This window comes from Hyperolius riggenbachi, chromosome 1 (assembly GCF_040937935.1).
Source record: "Hyperolius riggenbachi isolate aHypRig1 chromosome 1, aHypRig1.pri, whole genome shotgun sequence".
Lineage (NCBI taxonomy): Eukaryota > Metazoa > Chordata > Amphibia > Anura > Hyperoliidae > Hyperolius > Hyperolius riggenbachi.
In genome coordinates this window covers 104,053,857-104,075,136 of record NC_090646.1, presented here as the reverse complement: position 1 = coordinate 104,075,136, position 21,280 = coordinate 104,053,857, and the positions used below count along the sequence as shown (strand labels likewise).

Below are 21,280 nucleotides of genomic sequence, written 5' to 3'. Positions count from 1 at the left end.
CTCTTTTATTCCCCTATACTTTCCTAGTAGTTTTTGGTCACCCTGAGCTGCTGAGGTATTCTGCTGAATTATAAAGCGATATTTTACTAAGGACTGTTTTCCTAAAGCTGCTGTTCTTTTACGTTTGGTAGCCCTATAACTAAGGAGGGAAAATGAAAAGCGCTGTATAAAATCTCTCACATACGCTATCACAGTGAAAGTCTATGATTAATGTGTAAAAGCCAAGAATTTTTATTTGTGTATTAAGGAAAATTCCAAGCTGGCTGCAGGAGCCTGGAGCTGAGAGAGGGAGTCAGTGAGTGACACTTCTAGGCTTTCATACAGGCCGCAGCTTGAGAAGGTATGTGCACTACAACATGAGCCGAGAGGATAAGCAAACGGGATTCCTGCCCAGAGCATCATATTTGTGTGGATTATATACCAGCACACTGTGTTCCTTTATGCAACATTCACATCGCATGTCAAAAACCTTCTTACAATGCCCTGCTAATAATGGCCTTCTGCACATGATAAGCTTAGTGAAGGACAACAATGACAAGCCCGTGTTAGTACGAGGTTTAAGATCAGCTCACAAGGTCAAATGCATGATGGCTTCTCTGTAGCTATGCATTTCAAAATAGATTTAAAGGGGCACTTTGGTGAAAAATTGGAAAATTAAAAATATATATGCACACATGCATAAACTTGTCTAAGAGTAAATGCGCCTTCATTATCCATTTTTATTTATTCGCTTCAGGACCATAGGCTTAAACCCTGTTAGTGGCCAGGCTATTTCTTACAATTTAGTGCTCTGCAGCTTTAAGAGCTCGCTTCAGAGCCATACTAATAGGCACACAAGTGACCCCCCCCTTTCTTCCCACCAACAGAGATTTCTGTTGGTGGGCGCTGATCGCTGCTCCAATATTTATTTATTGTTCTATTTGTTCTTTTTTTTATTTATTTATTTATGTATCCTCCCTCCCTCCCCCCTGTGAACCAATCACAGCGATCAGCTCTCATAGGCATTAGCCTATGAGAGTCAATCGCTCTCTGAGCCTCTCCAGGGACAGCCAAGTGACACGGCTGTCCCCAGTACAGCGCTGCCATAGATCGCAGCACTGTACAATGTAAATAGACGGTGATTGCCGCTGGTAGACTGATGACGGAGCGGAGCTCAGTCACTTAAACGGGGATACACACACATTGGCGTGCGCGATCCCCTGCAAACCCTGCCCCCAGGACTTAAATTGGCCTTACACGGTCCTGGGGCTGCCACCTTGCAACCGCCAATTGGCATTAGGCGGTCGCAAGGAGGTTAAGGGACATCCGAAGTGAAAATAAAGTGATGAGATAAACAATTGTATCTATCCCCCTTCTCCTAAAAATTACTTTTAGATATCTCACAGTTTTATTTTATATTTAAATCTAGTTTTTGAGTTTTTACGGTTTCCTTGTCACTGACATATTCATTGCACTATGCCAGAGCTTAAATCGATGACCTATTAACCCTTTTTATCCCTTTCCTTGTTTCCCTGTTTTATGGCTGTAATTACTTATCAGTGCTATAGTGCGACCCAGTTCCGACCCGGACAGGAACTGTCACTTGCACACCTGATTTTTAACTCTTTCAGGCAGAGAAAGAAAAAAAGGAACACAGCATAGTTATTTGTGTGCTTGGCACTGTACATACATGTCTATCTCATCATGTCACCTCAGGTATCCTTTAAGTCAGGGGTCCCCAACCACCGGGCCGCGGCCCACTGCCGGTCCGTTGGCAGTTTCCAGCTGGGCCGCGGCGGGTCTGTCATCTCCCCCTCTCCCCCGCGGCCGCCGCTCCTGTTGCCTTATGAGCGGGCGGCCGCTTACGGATTTCCCCCAGGCGCCGCTCTCCTTCAGTATCTCCGATAACAGCAGCGCGTCTTGCGGAGGAGGGAAGGAGGCGGGGCAGCGGTTGCCATGGTAGCGGCGAAGCATATCGCCGCTACTGCCCCGCCTCCTTCCCTCCTCCACAAGACGCGCTGCTGTTATCGGAGATACTGAAGGAGAGCGGCGCCTGGGGGAATCCGGAAGCGGCCACCCGCTCATAAGGTAACAGAAGCGGCGGCCGCGGGGGCACCACCTCCCTATACTGGGCACTTTACTAGCCATGCTGGCAGTATACTAGCCATGCTGGGCACTATACTAGCTATGCTGGGGCATTATACTAGCTATGCTGGGGCACTATACTAGCCATGCTGGGCACTATACTAGCCATCCTGGGGCACTATAATAGCCATCCTGGGGCACTATACTAGCTATGCTGGGGCACTATACTAGCCATGCTGGGCACTATACTAGCCATCCTGGGGCACTATAATAGCCATCCTGGGGCACTATACTAGCCATCCTGGGGCCTTAAATTTTAAGTTATGCCCCCTCCCTCAATGCCTAACCTTAAAACTCCCCTTCTGGATGCTTAACTTTAAAACCTCCTTTCCTGGCACTTTATTGTAAAGTGGATTTGGACTCAGAACTTCCTCTCTGCTCCATAAGATCCGCAACAACATAACCTTTAAAGAAAAACATTTCTTTGTTGATACAAATACAGTTAATACAAATCCTGCAATAAATCTTCAGTGTTTCTACTTCCTGCTTTCATGGAAGCAGACATGTTGTTAACATCCTGTGTTTACCAATTTGCTCTCTGCCACGACAGCCAGCTGACACAGCTGAGGGATCAAATTACAACTTGTGATTAGTCACAGATGAGGGGGAATTAGACAGGCTAAACTCTCTAAACACATACAAGGTGCATATATATATATATATATGTATATATATATATATATATATATATATATATATATATATATATATATATATATATATAAATATATATATATATATATATATATATATATATATATATATATATATATATATATATATATATCGGAGGCGCTGCAGCAGTTTGGGCACCACCATAGGCGCCCATACAAATATAGTTTACAGGTGGAAATGTGGGCGCTGGAGACGGCTGTTAATTAGCAAACTTTGTGCCCGCTAGTATTTGTTGCCACAGTTTGCATAGTGGGTGCCTCCAGCGCCTGCCATTTACCTAGTGCCTCTGGCGGGGTACACATTTCCTGCTTCCATGATAAAGGACCTGCTTACTGCGGTTACAATGCCACTAGGTGGTTAGCTGTGCACACAATTGCTTCTTTATGAGCTTTCAACCCCAATGCCCTCATAGGACCAGACTAACTGGATAAAGGGTTTCCTCCTTGCCTTTGCCACCCAATAGGACCTTTTTTCTTTCAAGAAACTACTAGTATCTGAGTAGAAATTAATATTTAAGGATCCCTACAAGGTTCTCTACAAGCAGGGCGAGATTTACCATAAGGCATTGCAGGCACATGCCTACAGGCGCCTGATGATGGAAAGGCAGCTCACTTCCCTCCCTAGTGACTCCCTCCCTCCGTCCCTATGCAGAGTCCTGAGCAGAGCGTAAATGAGAGATTACTCACCCAGCTCTTGACATTCCACTGACAAGATCTCACTTCAGGTAGGGGCACCACAGGCTACTTAATACTAAGGGTACCACAGGCCAAACACTCGCAATCCAGCGCAGGAGACTAGGGCGCAGCCGGCGCCACCATAGACCGTAGTAGGAATTGCGGCTATAGCGGCTCACAGTGAGTAACTTCAGCGCCATCAGAAGACGAAGCTGAAGTTACTTTTAAAACACTGTAATTCGGCCTCCAGCAATAGCTGGAAGCCAAATTACATTATTCCCCACCATCCACATCGACCTAGAGGGGGAATAGTAATTAACGTTGCTGGGAACTTGTGCAGCAGCAGGATAAGCCATACCGGCTGTATCCTGTGGCCCAAGTCTCCCGGCGGCGAATGCTCTCTTACTCCCTCTGACTACCTAATAATAAGGGACACCTGTAGCTACCTATAACTGGTAAGGGAGAAGTGACAGCTGGGACAGCCAGCATACTTGCGGTGCGGTTCGGCAGGGGTTTGTAGATTCATGGAGGGCAAAGTCTACGGTGCCAGGACATCTGTGCCTATAGGCTTCAAGTCTATTGCGTGATTGCTCTTTGGTAGCCCGAACACTGTGAGCAGTGTTAGTGTTTCCGGTTTTGTCTCTTCTGAATTATCTGGAGATTCTAGAACAAACGGAGTATATTTCATGGACATTGACACTTGGACTACCCAGATAAGCATTGGTTTAATTAGGTGAGCTTCTGTTTCACTGAACCTGGGACAGAAACTAAGAAACTCTCCTCATTATCTTTATTTTTTCTTGGCTATATACAGAAAAGTCTATCAGCAGCAGCCACCAAGCACTTTGGCTACACAATTACTCATTAGTTACCCAATTCATAGGCAGTGTTTTGTTGTTACACTGACAGCTACAGTCTCCAGGGCTGACTTTGTCTCACTCAGGATTGTTCCCTTCATCTCCGAGACACAAAGCTAAGATTACATGGATATAATGAATCCTCACCTTGAACAAAGCCTTGTCTTTAAACGGCTCGCAGACCAGCTTCTCGATGTTGCCACCCGCCAGAAATGTGACAATTACGATCAGCATGAGAACCCAGGAGAAAAGGAAGCTGAATCCAACCCCGCTGTATAGTAATAAATGTAAGTTATTAAAGGTTAATAAAACATAATAAATCAGATATAGGAAACAGGTGCCAACATATTCACCCTCTCCTAATTCATCACACAGAGAAGAAATTAAGCAGGTAGCCTGAGGACCTTTATTCGTAAGGGCACCAACAAACTCAGGATTTTATAGTGAAAATTCAGTTAATGAGATTAATATCTATGTTATTATACCGACCATGCTGGAATAAGGAACAGCCCCACCATAACTGTCATGTATTTAAAGGGTACCAAAAGGGAATTGAAAAAAGTGATTTCAGTAGTGGAACCATCCAGAGGCTTACCAGATGCTCCTACAGTGCATCATTCTAGCGCATGGGGTTTCCTACAGGATATACCTGTGACCACCCAGGCAGGGGCATAACTACAAATCATGGAGTCCCTCAGCAAAACTTTGATGGGGCTCCCCAATGTTATTTTAATAATTCAAAATTTTAAAAATGGCTTTGATACCTTCTATCATAGCAGTTTCCGAGGCGCATAGGCAGCAAAATATCATGGTGCATCACCAACAATTTTGACTGTTGCTGTGGTGTTCTCTTTGTGGAATGCTGCATTTGCGTTACACTACAAGTATTAGGATTGTCCAAGGAGCCTCGGTTTTGTCTTCGTTATCCAGAAAATATCATCCCCAAAGCCTCAACCATCACCCTGGTATTTGTCTGCAAACAGGAGATGACTTTAGGGTTGGCAATGCTTACGAGAACTCATGGAGAAGCATGTGATCAGCTGATAGATATGTAAGGTTGTGATTTGCTGTGATGACTTCCTGGTTTAGCTCATGATCATTACCGGTAAATTAGAGCCTTACAATTCCATCAGCTGATCAAACTCATCACACACTTCTCCATGAGTTCTCCCAAGCATTGCCATCCTTATGCTGGGAATACACGGCCGATTAGCCGCCGGATCGACCCCAGCAGCGTCCCTGCTCGTCCACGCGTATCGATTGCCGCTCGTCCCCACCGGCGCTTCCTAATCAGCGCTCAATTCCCTGCCATTGTCCTCCGGCGGGAGCGGGCGGGAGTCGAGCGGCTTGATCGGGCCAGCTGAATACTATCAGCTGGCCGGATCAGCTGGTCGATACACGGTACAGAAACGTACCATGTATCCCCAGCATTAGAGATAAGCATCTTTGTTGTTCATAGACCAAACTTGTTTCTGCTTTCCTTCTATTTTTGCCCTGGCCTTGAAAACTGACCTGTTATCAGATATATTAGGAGAAAATATCAAAAATATCCTTAGTGGCGTTACACTTCACCAGATGTCATCTCAGTCAAGTACAAGGATATGAATAAGTAGAAAAAGCATCAAGAAACCAGCAATGAAGATGAGCTTATTTAATATTTTAAAAATACAAAAGTGAAAAAATACATGAACATTTCTTCAATCAATATATCCATTCATAAGCATAGGACTATGCAAAAATGTGAAATTATTTTTTTTTCTTTTGCCTCCGATTCTCCTGCTTTTTGCCACCCTGCCTCTGGTTCTCCTGCTATTTTGAGGTTCCCTTTCGTGGTGTTTTTGATGATGGTGCTTCATGGCTTCATTGTTGCCCAGATGTAATATAACTCTTGATGTGTCATTAAAAGTGTATTTTTGATCAGATGTACATTGTCATTGTACAGGTCACTCTGAAGAAGGGTCCTAGTGACCTGAAACAAGTCAACGTTGTTGCCTAAAGAGAACATCTATAAAGAAAAAAATAGCAATTCACATTTTTGAATAGGCTGTGCTTATGTATGAATATGATGGATATACTGATTAAAGAAATGTTCATGTATTTTTGCACTTTTGTATATTTGAGATATTAAATAAGCTCATTTTCATTGCTGGTTTCCTTTTCTCTATTTATTCATAACCTTGATTGATTTTGACCTGACAGAGTTCTAAGATTTTCTACATTTTTCTTTCCTTTGACCTTTGAAATTTCCTTGAGCAATCTTTGCGGTGGTGAATGCTTCATGTATATGAAAAGTGCCAATATGCAGAGAGGGTTCGATTCAAGTCAACTAGTGGTCGCTCATCTACATCTAATAACACATTACATTTGGTCAGGTGGTTGGTTGAGTTATTGAGAGACTATATTGAGTAGCTGCAGTCAGGGGCGTAACTACAGGGAAGCAGCCCCTCAGACCACAGGGGGAAGGGGGGGGGGGGGCAGGTGCTATAAGGGGACCCCAACTTCAATTTCAAGCCCTCTGATATAGGGGTCCATACTTCAGATCAGGTGTTTTTGTGGCTACACTTGTTATGGGTGTGAAGATTACGATGTACACATTTGTACGACCCTTGTAAGGAAAGCCCCCAGGCAGTGAGGGTCACAAGAAGGGAAGTTGGAAAGGATGTGACCATTGAGGGGCCCCTTCGAAGTTTGGCTGGGGGGCCCCATGATTTAAAGTTACGCCCCTGGCTGCAGTGATCTACTGGCAAACCCCTGAACGCTGGCAATGCATCACCTTTGATAAACTGGAGCCACTGATTTCCAAACAATGATGCCCTATAAGCAGCGGTCAAGGAGTCGGTAAGTAGTCCCCCACAAATGTTGGCTTTATCAGACAATATGGACTCTGCTGTGAAGATGGGGATGGTGAACTGGCCACCACAGGAGATACGTGGATCAGGCTGAAGAGTAACCTGGGTGCTCCGAGCCTCAATGGCAACATAAATCAGCTAAGTCTAAATCATATCTGTAAAACCTTTGTAAATTATTAATGACACATTTTATCATAGTTTTAAAAATATATTTTTATTGCAAGAGCCGATTATTGTGTATGCCTGAAGCAGTGAAGTTATTTATTAGATCCAGAGATGTTGTCAGGCCGAGACATGCACACATGGTATGCACACTGACCCGAATGAGACAGAATGTGTCGATTGTACATGCATATTTACATAAACACAGAGGGTGGATGACAGCTGTGAGCATTACACATCACTGTCAGTGGTGAGTCAATCATAGGACCATATGTGTCCATTCAGCTACATTGACTGCTAGATTAGAAGGAACCGTAATGACACATAGTACAATGCAGGGGCCTCAAAGCAAAATTATCATGGGTCCCCCTGTACACCACTCTTCCCCCCTTTCCCGCACATAGTGGCCAACCAAACATCTTACCAGCCTGCTTATAAGGGACACACCATAGAAAGAAAGTAGGTTGCAGTAATGCCAAACAACAAACCTTCCTGCAAACATTTCCACACTACTCGCTAAGGAACTTCAAACTTTCTGGTGACTTCAAAACCTTCCAGAGATCTAGTGGGCTGATCTATAGGAAGTCTAGCTGTTGTTGAGGATCAATGTCCAATACATTTACTGTAAAGGGTTTGATTGTGAATAGTCTGAAGATGAAACCGGTAACCGACTTGGGTTTGGCACAGGTGGGGGGGTCCTTAGTGTTAGGCATCAGTGGAGGCAAGTACTTAGTGTTAGGTATTGTGGGGTGGGGTTTATGGTTCTAGTTCACAGAAAAGTATTGATAAAAACTACCGTCAGAATGAACTTGTAGAATATTGGTAATTTCACCAATATTCTACCAGCGGCTATCTCCAGCTCCCTTTTTACTGTGGCACCTTTTTTATTTACAGACCGGTGAGGGAGTGCAACAAATATTAGCCCCCAAAATCCAGTTTGGCCAGTTGCTATTCCCGAGATGCACAGAGTGCAGAGGGCAAGATATACCTTTAAAAACCATCAGACTGTCATGGATAATTTTTGGGGGAGGCCAGAAGTCTAATATCTGTGTAAACCTTGATCCTACAGACCTGTACTGCTTTTGTACCTGTCCAATTTAATTCCCTACATACTGGTAAGTACTTCACTACCAAGGTTAACATTTGGAAACATAGACCTACTTAATTTGCATGTTCCGATTTGCTGGCTGACCTGGAGCATTTGGCTCCAGATCAGCCAGCAAAGTCCACAGGTGGAAAAGAGCAGGCAGTTTAGCTAATCTTCTAACCAATTTTTTTTTTGAAATGTTAACATTTCACAAGTAGCACTGGGGGGCCTGAGTGCTATGACAGGCTAGCTGGTGGAGTGCACAAATGTTATGAAATCTCAGTTGAGTGCAGACTGTACAAATAATACTCACGCCATGAGGAAGTTACCCCCAGTGTTGGAGACGCAGCCTCTTGTAGTTGGAGAAGCATGCTGGTCATATCCACATGCACCGCACAGCAGACCAAGAAAGTAGAAGACTATGATGAGTGTGACCATGCAGCAGAGGACCAGAGAGCCCAACCACCTGCAAGTATATCATACTGACAATCACAAATCAGAAAACGTATTTACTACACATAAGTCACAACAACAACTAAAACACCGGATATAGTCATGTTCTCGATATGTATTCTCATGGCTCTCCAAGAAAGACTGCACTGGGGCAAGTAAATTGTCATACATACCCATCCTGTAATCAGATTCTCAGCTATGTGGATTAAAGTAGAACCCAATCTAGTATATATCATATATAATGTTGGGAGTGGCGGTGAGCGTGGGTGCGCTTGTCACATTTGTGGTGCACTGCTTCCATCCTGGAGCTGTCTCTCAGGGATGTCGAACTCCAGACCTCAACGGCGAAGGTCCTCACACATTTTAGCTAAAGCTCAAATGAATTGATGGGACTGATTCAGGAAAGGTGTGGTTCATTAAGTAGAACAGAGTTCCCCAACCCTGTCCTCAAGGCCCACCAACAGTACATGTTTAGCAGAAAACCACAAACATGCACAGGTGGGGTAATTAGTGTCTCAGTAGAGCTGATTAACTACCTCTGTGGATTTCCACAACACATTCAATGTTGGTGGGCCTTGAGGACAGGGATGGGGAGCACTGAAGTAGAACACATTTCTCCATTTTTTTTGTCCATCCTAAACACTGGCATGGATATGGTGCTCGAGGTCTGGAGTTCGACACCTGTGCTCTACAGGGAGCCACCCCAGACATTGCTCTCACTCTGCCTCATAGTGGGACCTGCCCGATCTGCTGTGAATATGTTCATAGCTTATATCATTCAAACAATGTACAATTGCTTGATGACTCTTTTTAGCATTGAACAACATGTAATATGTCAAAAGAAATTTCTACCAGGAGAGTTTCAGGCCACTTAGAGCCAAAGGGATTCTTTTAACCACATTAGTGTTGAGCTCGCAGAATTATTATTTGGCATCAAAATTTGCAATTACAATTCGAAATGCAAAATTTTTTGCAAATTTTTAACGTTTCATGAACATAATCATACCTAGGATCTGAATTTTCAAAGTTACTCGTAATTACACCAAGATTTCAAATTTCTTTCTTTGGAAACAAGTCCAATTTTTTTCAAAAAACACCTTACAGTTTTTGAGAAAAAGGATTTTAAAAAAATTCAAAGTAGTTCTCAAACTTTGTAAAATAACATTTTGCTGAGTTCTGTACACTTTTTGGTAAAACATAAAGCATGAGATGCCCCCTCCTGAGCCTCTTATCACCCTGGTATGGCTAGACTTCAAAGCTTGAATCGTGTGTGGCTCCACACCCTGAACTATACCAGCCTGCATGGTCCATGATGTGGGGGGCTCTGGAAGAGGGGTCTGTAAATGTCAGGGATCAGTGATCCTACCAGGCAAGAGGTGAAGTCAGTGACATTGGTGAACAACTGTACTCACTTTAGATTTCTGTCTCAATTATCAGAAACAATCGGTCCCGCTGATTAAAATCAAAAACATATAAGTAGCTTTAGAAGGTTGGTGTTCTGCCCTGAGAACTATTTGATGTCACAAACGGTCACGAAAAAAAAAAACAGCCATAAATGTGCACACAATTTTGCAGGATGTAATAATTTGAAGACTTGGAGGACAGGACCACCAGTGTGTGAGCTGAAAATTAGTGAATATTAGTTGTGATCTAAGAAAATCAATCTTTTAATTGACATCAGTGGCTGGATAGCGTAATGGTTAAGGGCTCTGCCTCTCACATAGGAGACCAGGGTTCAAATTTTTGCTCTTCCCATTCAGTAAGCCAGCACCTATTCAGTAAGGAGTTCTTGGGCAAGTCTCACAGTATCACACTGTTACTGAGTGCCTCGCATGCGCTTTGAGTTATACGGAAGAAAAGTGCTATACAAATATTTGAAATATTATTATAATAGATCTCTCTAGGTTTGCTGTGCTTAGAGATTTGTAGCAGGTGAAATGTTGGCAAGATGTACTGTAGTTTGACCCAATGACATAATATTGTTATTTGAGTTTATCTTCAACATATCATTAACTGCCTTTCTTTTAACACAACAGTTTAGTTTTAACACTTGATAAACCATAAGCATATAAATTCCCATGAACGAGTACTGTAATTTCTTTCTGAATAAGGTATCAGCTGGGACAAATGTTGATCCACATAGTAGTGATAAAGTCCCTGTTGTGATAGTGCACTGTAGTACATAGAAGAAATATGAGTCACTCGTACACATGTAGAGTTCAGGCTGCCCACTGGGCAAAGAGTACAGCCACTCTGTACAATAGATAAACGAGGCAGCCAGTGACATAGCGCTAGGTTACATTCATTATTGCTAGGAAATGATAAGGAAACTTCTGTATTTTCATTAACTACATACTGAAAGGTTAAATGGTTACCTTAAAATCATTTTTAATCTTTTGCACTCTTTGGGCCATGTGCAATTCACTTTTTCTCCTGAGTTAATTTTTCATCTTCAATTTAACCTCTTGAGTACCGCAGTGTTAATCCCAATAAAGACCAGGCCATTTTTTGTAAAATAGGCCACTGCAGTTTTAAGGCCAAGCTGCAGGGCCGCACAACACAGCACACAAGTGATTCCCTCCCCCTGTTCTCCCCACCAACAGAGACTTCTGTTGGTGAGGTCTGATCACTCCCCCCATGTTTATTTATTTTTATAATACATTTGTCTATTTTTTTGTCAGCCAATCACGTTGATTGGCTGTTATAGGCTTCAGCCTATGACAGCCGATCCCCTCTGATCCCCTGGAGGGGACAGCCGTGTCCCATGGCTGTCCACAGTACAGCATTGCCTTAAATCGCAGGGCTGTGCTGTTCATATTTCGCTGTCTAACAGTCTCCGAGCGGCGATTGCCTACCAAGCAGGAGATGCAAAACGAAGCCCCAGGACTTTATGCCGATCGGCAATAGGTTAAATTACATTTTTAGCACTTTGTTTGTTTCTCTGCCTCACATCAAAGGCTTAAAGGGAACCTGTGGCGGGCCATATGGAGGCTGCCATAATTATTTACTTTTAAATTCAAATTATGATACCAGTTGCCTGGCTTCTGTGCTGATCTTTCTGGCTTCAGAAGTGTCTGAATCACATACCTGAATCAAGCGTGAGGCTAATCCAGTCAGACTTCAGTCAGAACACCTGCATTCTTGTTTAGGGTTTATGACTAAAAGTATTAGAGGCAGGGGATCAGCAGGACAGCCAGGCAATATGCATTGTTTAATAGGAAATTAATATGGCAACCTTCATATTATTTGTATTATTATTATTAGAGCACTGACATATTTTGCAGTGCTTTTACACAGTTTATAGTCATGTCATTAACTGTGGGGCTCACAATCGAATCCTTTCTATAGAGCATCATAGTCTAGGGCCAATTTTGCAATCTTGGGGGAAGCCAATTAACTTCTCTGTATACGATACAGAGGCTCCCTTGGCTAAATATTTCATTTAGCTTGGCACTTGTATTGGCCTGAGGAAGCGGGCTTGGACCCGCGAAACGCGTTGCCTGTGCTATAATAAATCTTTTGTTTATTACAATGATTTGTCGTCATTGAGGTAAGCTACCTCACGTTTTTGTCAATTTTAAACTGTTTTTAGATGCTTTTATCTACGGTTAGGGCGCCTCTTTACAATTGTCTAGTGCTCTGTATACGATGCGTCAACAGGGTCTCATGCCTAGCGCCCCCCCAGCAAGTATACCCGTTGGTCCATACATGCGCTCCACGTCGCACTGCACTCCTGTCATGCATACTTACTACATCGCCCATTGACTTGCATTACTACATAATGCATACAGTAACGAGCTGCAGCCTTTGCATTAGCATTGAGGCGATTTGGATACGTCCGGGACACAGTGTGTCATTATGTGAACTGTGCCAAGTCTGCATTGCCCTTGCGGCAGGGTACCGGGTGCAACGCAGCATGCAAGGGGCCTTAAAGCGAAAGGTAACTATTTAGAAAAAAAAAAAATATATATATATATATATATATATATATATACATACATATATATATATATATATATATATACATACATATATATATATATATATACATACATACATATACATACATAAATTTGTAAAACGCTTTTCTCCTGTTGGACTCAAAGCGCTCAAGAGCTGCAGCCACTGGGACACCCTCGTATATACAGTCATAGCTGTTAGTTTTATCATACAACGTGTCTGGGCTGAAACAGAATTGTTCTCCCTCAACATCAGTCATTCCAATGATCCCGCAGGTATTGTAAGAATTTGAGAATTCATTTGTAAGTCGTCAGAAAAACGAATTCTAGGAACTCTCATACTTGAAAAATTGCTGAATATTTCTGCTCAGGTGCTTGCAGAGTATTTGAGGGAAATTCCACATGACTCACCCAGAAAAAAAATCTACCAAAAAAATCTTAATAAGGTAAAATTATTATTATTAATAATAATAACAACAACATATATTATTTTTTTTCCCTAACAGCCAGTTGGGATCCACTGCCCACTAAATTGTGTTTTGATCAACAAAAGCAAAACATTTGCAGCAGATACATCCTATACAGAAACGCACCAGGTGGAACCAATTGATTTCCAACTTAGAGGACTAATGGAAATTACCCTAACATTTTGAATTCAACAAATACTGTGATATATGATTGAACTGTCAACATTTCTGAAATGTCATACTTAATTAGTTCTGACTTTTATAAACCCTGAAACATGGATCAGTGAATAATGGCGGACAGCGCCTATGCATAAAAATGGTGCCGCATTAAAAAGATACGCATATCACTATTTATTGTTAGTACTGCATAATAATGGCGCACAGGGAAAAAAGAAGAAAAACGTCACACAGTAATGTTGTTTATCAATAGCGCCGTTCATATGCCAAACAGCAGACATTATTGCGCACAGTAACGTTATTTATCAAATGCTAACCTACATAAGCCAAACTGCAGAAGTTATTTAACTGCAAAACAGTGAATGGATTTAATGTAACACGGTCAAGGTTAGGGTTAGGCACCACCAGGGGAGATTTAGGGTTAGGCACCACCAGAGAGGTCTTAGGGTTAGGCACCACCAGTTGGTGCTTAGGGTTAGGCACCTCCAGGGGGGTGGTTAGGGTTAGGCACCACCAGGGGAGATTTAGGGTTAGGCACCACCAGAGAGGTCTTAGGGTTAGGCACCACCAGGGGGTGCTTAGGGTTAGGCACCTCCAGGGGGGTGGTTAGGACCACCAGGGGGGTCTTAGGGTTAGGCACCACCAGGGAGGTCTTAGGGTTAGGCACCACCACTAAATAACGATAAGGCTTTCACGTTAAATAGCGAAAAGCGACAAACGGATTAGCAGCAACACCGTGCACCATTATTCGCAGGTGCCATTTTCAGATGGATTCCTGAAACAAATGGTCTCTCACTAGATCTGGAACTACTAGGTCTGTAGAAGATGAACTATTTTATTCTTCTGAAACTGACCTGGGCTACTCTTTTTTAATTTTAAATGTTTACATTTTTCTAGTTTTATATTTAGAGTGGGGAATAGACAGACTTCCAGTACTGTAGAACCAGTTTCCTGTCCAGGAATAGGGGATCTTACAATAGCAATCTTGTAGCTTTCTGTCACATCACCATTATCAAAAAAACGTAGGAGGAACTGTAGTGAAAATAACATAATAAATAAAATTGCTTATTTTTTACAATATCGATGTATAGATTATGTAGTCAGTGTTGCCCATTGAAAATGCTTTCCTCTCCCTGACTTACATTTTCAGATTTATCACAGGTGCCAACATCTTTAGTCCTGCCAGGTGATCTCTGCTGAAATCGTTTACTGAGATTTCCATGCACAGAGGGAGATACTTCTTGTTTGGCAGCTGGAAACAGCTGTTATTTGCCACAATGCAACAAGGTTCACAGACAACAAACTGTCAGGACTATGGTCGTGACATCACATTGTGGGAGGAGTTTCAACACAATCGAGATAGTGGTTCTGGTACATGCAGTGACTGGATAGTGTAATGGTTAAGGGCTTTGTCACTGGCAAACAAAACCTGGGTTTAAATCTCGACTCTTCCTATTTCATTAAAGTGGACCCAAATAAAAAATACAAGATTTCAGAAATAAAATCTATTTTCTAAATTATAATAATAAATAGTAGCCTTTTTCCAGCTGCATGATGACAAATATAAAATATTTCACATTTATTGGAGGAACCCCTTCTTTCCTTTCATATTGCTGGGACAGAATCCGGCAAACTGGTGGAGTAGAAGGTGTCCGGGAAAGGAGGAATTGCTAATGGCTGCCACCTGTATAACCCTAGTAATGAAAACAGAAGGGTAAAAAGCATGCACTGAAATGCTTATAGGCTTGAAGGAGTGTTTATTTATCTTTGTATGTGTCAGAGTGGTGCAACTAAATATTTTGAATTAAAAAAATGTTTGGTTTGGGTCCGCTTTAAGCCAACACCTATTCAGTAAGTTCTTAGGCGAAACTCCCTAACACTACTACTTCCTACTGAGTGCGCTCTAGTGGCTGCCTCTCAAGTGCTTTGAGTCTGACAGGAGAAAAGTGCTATTCAAATTCTGGAATTATTATTATTACTTTTAAAGAGATTCTGAAGCGAACAAAAATTGCTATTTTCTTCTCTTAGTTCGCTTCAGTAGTCTCAGTGGAGGTAAACCACTGCATCCCCGAGCCAAAACGAGGGCTTTATACCCCCCAAATCCTGGGGCAAAATCCCACTACTTTCTTGGTCGTGGATTTTGCTGCCCGGGGAGGCAGAGGTTTGAGCAGTAGCTCTGCCTCTACTGACATCATTCGCCGTGCGGATCTCTCTGTGAAGGAAGACTGAGAGGGGCGGGGAGAGGCGGAGATCCGCGGCAATTGACATCAGTAGAGGCAGAGCTACAGCTGAAAACTCTGCCTCTTTCAGGAAGCGCTGCCCGGATTGTCCCCCGGGGATTTGGGGGGTCTAAAGCCCTCGTTTTGGCTCAGGGATGCGGTGGTTTACCTCTACTGACAGTACTGAAGCGAACTACGAGGTAAAAATAGCCATTTTTGTTCGTTTAGTCTCTCTTTAATCATAATGAGTAGTTCACAATTAGTGAATTTACACAATCACGACTCTGATCGTAATTATGATTTTTTGATTAACCTTGATATTGCATAATTTTGCATAATTTTTGCAAGAATGCATGAGGAATAAGAAAACTAATTTTCACATATGAGAAAACACATTTTGGCATAAATGCATTGTAGTCTAGGGGAGCTTAAAAAAACAAACAAACGTTTGCATTTGAGAACACATTTTTTTTGCATTTTCACATAAATGCATTGAAATCAATGGGCATGAGAAAGTCATATATTTTGAGAAATTACACACCATTGCAAAATGATGGATCATAATTACGATTCCAGGCAAAATAATTTTGCAATGGTCTGAAATTTTGTTTTACAATTTTGCCTCATAATTCCAAATTTCCCTGCAAAATAACTGCTATCCGAACTCATCGCTATGACAGACATCTTTATTGCCTATTGCCACATCCACATCAGGCACACTGATTAGCATGCTACATAGATAGCATGTAGTGTTCATTTAGATTCTGCAGCAAGCTGTGGAAGGGCCGGCTTACCTTGTATTTTCTGGCATGCTTAAAGCGGACCCAAACCAAACATTTTTTTATTCAAAATATTTAGTTGCACCACTCTGACACATACAAAGATAAATAAACACTCCTTCTAGCCTATGAGCATTTCAGTGCATGCGTTTCATCCTTCTCTTTTCATAACTAGGGTTATACAGGTGGCAGCCATTACTTCTGAGCTTAGTAGGAGGTTTTAGATCATGGGTGTGTTTGTTATCAGCTACCCTCCCTCACAGGGGTGTCGTCTATGTGAGATCTCACACAAGCTGAGATCACCTCCCCGTGACATCATCAGTAGCAGCCTGTGTTTTGTTCTTGTTTTAAATCTCCTCCACCAGTCTGCCGGATTCTGTTCCGGCAATATGAAAGGAAGGGAGGGGTTTCTCCAATAAATGTAAAATATTTTATATTTGCCATCATGCAGCTGAAAAAAGGCTGCTATTTATTATAATTTAGAAAATAGATTGTATTTCTGAAATCTTGTATTTTTAATTGGGGTCCACTTTAACTGCAATGCACAATCTGCAACTAAAGACACTAATGGTAGGAAGACGGGTGAAATACAGGAGGCTTGTAAGTGCCCTCTTGGCTGGAAGATGCTTTTGCAGTTTCAGGTGACTGATGCTGAATACCCACCTGAAGACGCAGGGCGATGAATCACAGGGACGTCACCCGAATAGCGTTCCCCCCGAACCATCCTCCAACTCATGGAAACACACGACGGCATATGACTGGCGTGAACTAGAGTTCAAAGGAACGCAGCACTTTGCGTGGGAGTTGTCGGGGATGTTAAAGATCCGATCCGTCGCAATGGTCGTTATTGCCTTGCATCGCAAACTTTGTTTGCCTAATCCCGCACATGCGTGATCACTCACGCTAATCACTCGCACGCTAATCATTCACAGAGATCGCAGGAAATTATTGCTAAAAAAACCAAAACCGCTTTTCATCAGAAGAATCATGTACAAAATTTGCAAGGTGGGTAACAGCCTTAACACCAGAGACAAGGACTACTGCAGCCAGCTGGGGCATCCCGGAGTGCCTGTCTGAATTTGTTTGGGAGCTTTACCTCTGTCTTAACTGCCTCCCTCTGTCTTCAAAAGAGTGTCAGTTACACTTTATTTCTGCCACATAAAGTAATTTCTCACTAATTATTCTGAATATGTACACATTGGGCAGGTCAATGTAAGGAACAGAGTTTAGCATTCAAATAAAAATATAATTAGTATTATTTAAAGTGACACTGAAGCGGAAAAACAACTTATGATATAATGAATTGTATGTGTGGTACGGATAAGGAATAGAACATTAGTAGCAAAGAAAATAGTCTCATATTTTTATTTTCAGTTATATAGCTGTTTTTATAGCACTAAACCATATTGTCATATTTGCAGTTTGCTCTGTTTTATAGTTTAAAATACACAGGGCCATATGCAATTCTCTTTTTCACCTGAGTTTTCTCCCAGGAGATAATTTTTCATTTTTGATTTTAAATAACTTTCCAGTACTTTCCAACTAAAAAAGTACCAAAAAGTTGGTAAAAAAGTACTACTAAAATCATTTTGAGCATATTCTTGCCTTCTGGGGGCTTAAAATGCATTTTATTGAGAAGTTCACAAATATCACCTAGGAGAAAACTCAGGTGAAAAAGTGAATTGCATATGGTCCCGAGTGTGGTTTGCAGAGCTAATGATCCTTTGAACTTCTCTTCTCACTAAATCTTATGTGAAGCTGTCAGTCACGGTTTCTTTGATGCATAGTGCTCCAGAAATCAGCAACCAATTTGGTCGTGGAGCACAGAGAAGCTCATCTGAGTAGATAACAACTGAAGCTAGAGAAACTCCAGTGAAAATAATGCAATAAAAAACTGCTTCATTTTTACAATCATTATGTATAAATGATTTAGTCAGTGTTTGCCCATTGTAAAATCTTTCCTCTCCCCGATTTACATTCTGACATTTATTACATGGTGACATTGTTACTGTGGGCAGGTTATGTAGCTGCTGCTAGCTGTTTTGGCTGTTAGAGACAGCTGTAAACAGCTAATTCCTGTCTGTGAACCTTGTTACATTGTAACAAACTGCCAAAAGTACCGTGGTCCCAGAGCTTCTTGTGGGAGGGGTTTCAGCACAAAACAGTCATACAGCGCCCCCTGATGGTCTGTTTGTGAAAAGCAATAGATTTCTCATGTAAAAGGGGGTATCAGCTACTGATTGGGATAACGTTCAATTCTTGGTTGGAGTTTCTCTTTAACTCTCCGTTTACTGGAAACAATATATGACTTGTTTCTTTGGTATTAATGTTCTATTGCTTAGCTGTACCACACATACAATTAATTATTTCATAAGTTTATTTTCACTTCAGATTCCTTTTAAATGTAGCACTTTTAGTATTTTCAGGTTTCAGAATTGGTTTTGCTGTTATAAATTGAATGTATAGATGATACCTGTAGAAGTCGTATTGTTCGACAACCGGGTAATACTCTCGAACGTACATCTCACTTTGCATTAGGTACAATGACAAGTTAGAAACGACGTGAAGCATTGGAATGGTTTTTGAAAAGCTGGTGATATTTACTCCAATGGAATCCAAGATGTTCTTCACATCTAAAAAAAAGCAAGAAATAAAACATCGTAATTTGTATTGTATTTGGTCTTATGTTGATTGGGAATGGAAGATGGATCTTGGCAGCACAGAACTAGAATTCCAGTGATTCAAACTGTACAGCTAAGGGTTACGGGTGCTATAGAAGATTATTCAGTAGGCATATTCAAGGTGAAGCAACCTACAATAACCACATTTAGCATTTATGTAGAAAAGTAGGGTAAAAAAAATAATTACTGGATGTTATGGGCTACTCTACTGCTGTACAGTATTTGGCAATAGATAATGACCTGTAGAATATGGTCATTTTATTTTTTGGTACAAATCAAAAGTACACTGCCTAAAACATTGAGATGTAAGTGTTAATTAAACTTGATCTTGATGGTTTGTTCCACCCATAGTCAATATTTAAGTTTTGTATGGTCCTTAGCAACCACAAGTTGGCTTCTGATATCCCTTTGGGACACCAATACTGAGACATTCACGTTGTAATTTCCTTTCCAGACAATCACAAAGGCTTTTATGTAGACCTAAGAAGAACTGAAATATTGATTTTGGTTGGAACTAGCCTAGAATTCAGTTTATGCAATAAAAGGATGGATTCTGGTATGTCGTGGCACGGAAAGAACAAGGCACAGGGTGAAACATGAACGTCACAGCACACACGTGGCACAAACCAAACTGATGTTCAGTGGAGCGTTAGGCATATAGTCAGAGTTTCCTTTTAACTTCCACATGAAATATTTCATGCAACAATTTCTTCTGTCGGGGTTTGACTTCTGGTTTTGGAATCTAAGGCATTTTTCTTTTGCCCCGGGACCAATTTCTCAGTAAGAACCGTCATGTTGCTATCTGTAATGTTGAGACTTGAAAGAGACTTGTTTCATAAGAACAAGACGTGTGTGTTTTAAATTTTGAACTTTGACCTAGATCTATAGAGGATCCAAGAAGTGGAGCACCGTTTATTCCTTCATTATATAAGCACTCGCCTGAGCATGAAATGATCCGGATCATTATTCTATCTTATTTTTATGAAATAAGCATGCCTAAAACAAGCAGGATGCCCCCTCCCAGACTATGAAGTGAAGTATTAATGTTAGCAGAAGTTACTTGTGGGTCCTATACGAAGCATTTCACACTGCCTGGAGCTGGAGACAATGTTTCCTCCTCAGGTACTCCAAGCATGCACTATGCTGAAGAGGGAGCAGGTCATAAATTGTACTGGCCATTCTCCCCGTGGCACTTGACCTGGACAGCTCCTGTTTTACCTGTATGGGAGTCAAATTTTAATATTGAACTTCAAAGACTATGTAAGTGTTCACTTGTATAGAGAAAACCAGATATTCCCTCCCCTAGCAAGAATCCTGATCATCCTGGGTCCTCTTCTTGTTTAGTTGCCACATGTCTTCTCACCCAGTATTGTTGTGACAGCAGTGTTCTGATACACACTTCTCCCTTATGGCTGCAAGTGGTGGGGTTCAGAGTCCTGAAGGGATATCAGATACTTGCCTAAAACTTCACAGCTGCAGCAGTCCAGAAGACACCTGCAAAGTAGAAAGGAGGACCAGGGATCATCCTGACCCTTCTGGGCAAGCAATCATCTGCCCTTCTCAATACAGGTTAGTTCAAGTTTAAAGTGGACATGAACTCTTGCACAGGACAGAAGGGAAACATAGAGTAATGCACCCTGTATGTATTTAGAGAGTTTAGCCTGTCTAATACCCCCACATCTGTGATTAATCACCACTGTAATTTGATATCTTCAGTTGTGTCAGCTCAGCAATCTCCTCTGCCACGGCAGAACTGCTAATTTGTAAACACAGGATGTTAACCCTGTGTCTGCTTCCATGAAAGCAGGAAGTAGACACACCGCAGATGTATTTCAGGATTTGTATCAATGCAACAAAGAAATGTTTTTCTTTAAAGGTTATTATGCTATTATGTATCTTTTAGAGCAGAGAGGAAGTTTTGAGTTCATGTTCGCTTTAATGTTTTTATTTACTCCAATTTATCCATGAGATGTTACGCTATATAATGGTGGTTTATGCAGTTGTGTAGTACACCTACCCAGAGGCTGAAACATGCCTTATTATTGTAATTTTTTTCACACGTCTAGGTCCAATAAATCACAAGGCGTTATATGCTTCCCTGGGTCTAAGACCCCACA

General features: G+C 41.7%; 1 protein-coding gene across 13 annotated transcripts in view; it reads right to left on the bottom strand.

Moving 5' to 3' along the window:
* PROM1 (prominin 1) overlaps window positions 1-21,280 on the bottom strand; it is a 290,410-nt gene that overhangs the window by 65,518 nt on the left and 203,612 nt on the right. For all 13 annotated transcript variants that reach the window (XR_011030564.1, XR_011030551.1, XR_011030552.1 and 10 more), the window contains 3 exons: window positions 18,956-19,115; window positions 8,742-8,894; window positions 4,478-4,601 (listed from right to left, as the gene is read on the bottom strand). Coding sequence is in view for 4 of the 13 variants with exons in the window: in XM_068277815.1 (XP_068133916.1) it covers window positions 4,478-4,601; window positions 8,742-8,894; window positions 18,956-19,115 (437 nt within the window). In the remaining 9 variants the exon portion in view is untranslated. The remainder of the gene's footprint in view (window positions 1-4,477; window positions 4,602-8,741; window positions 8,895-18,955; window positions 19,116-21,280) is intronic.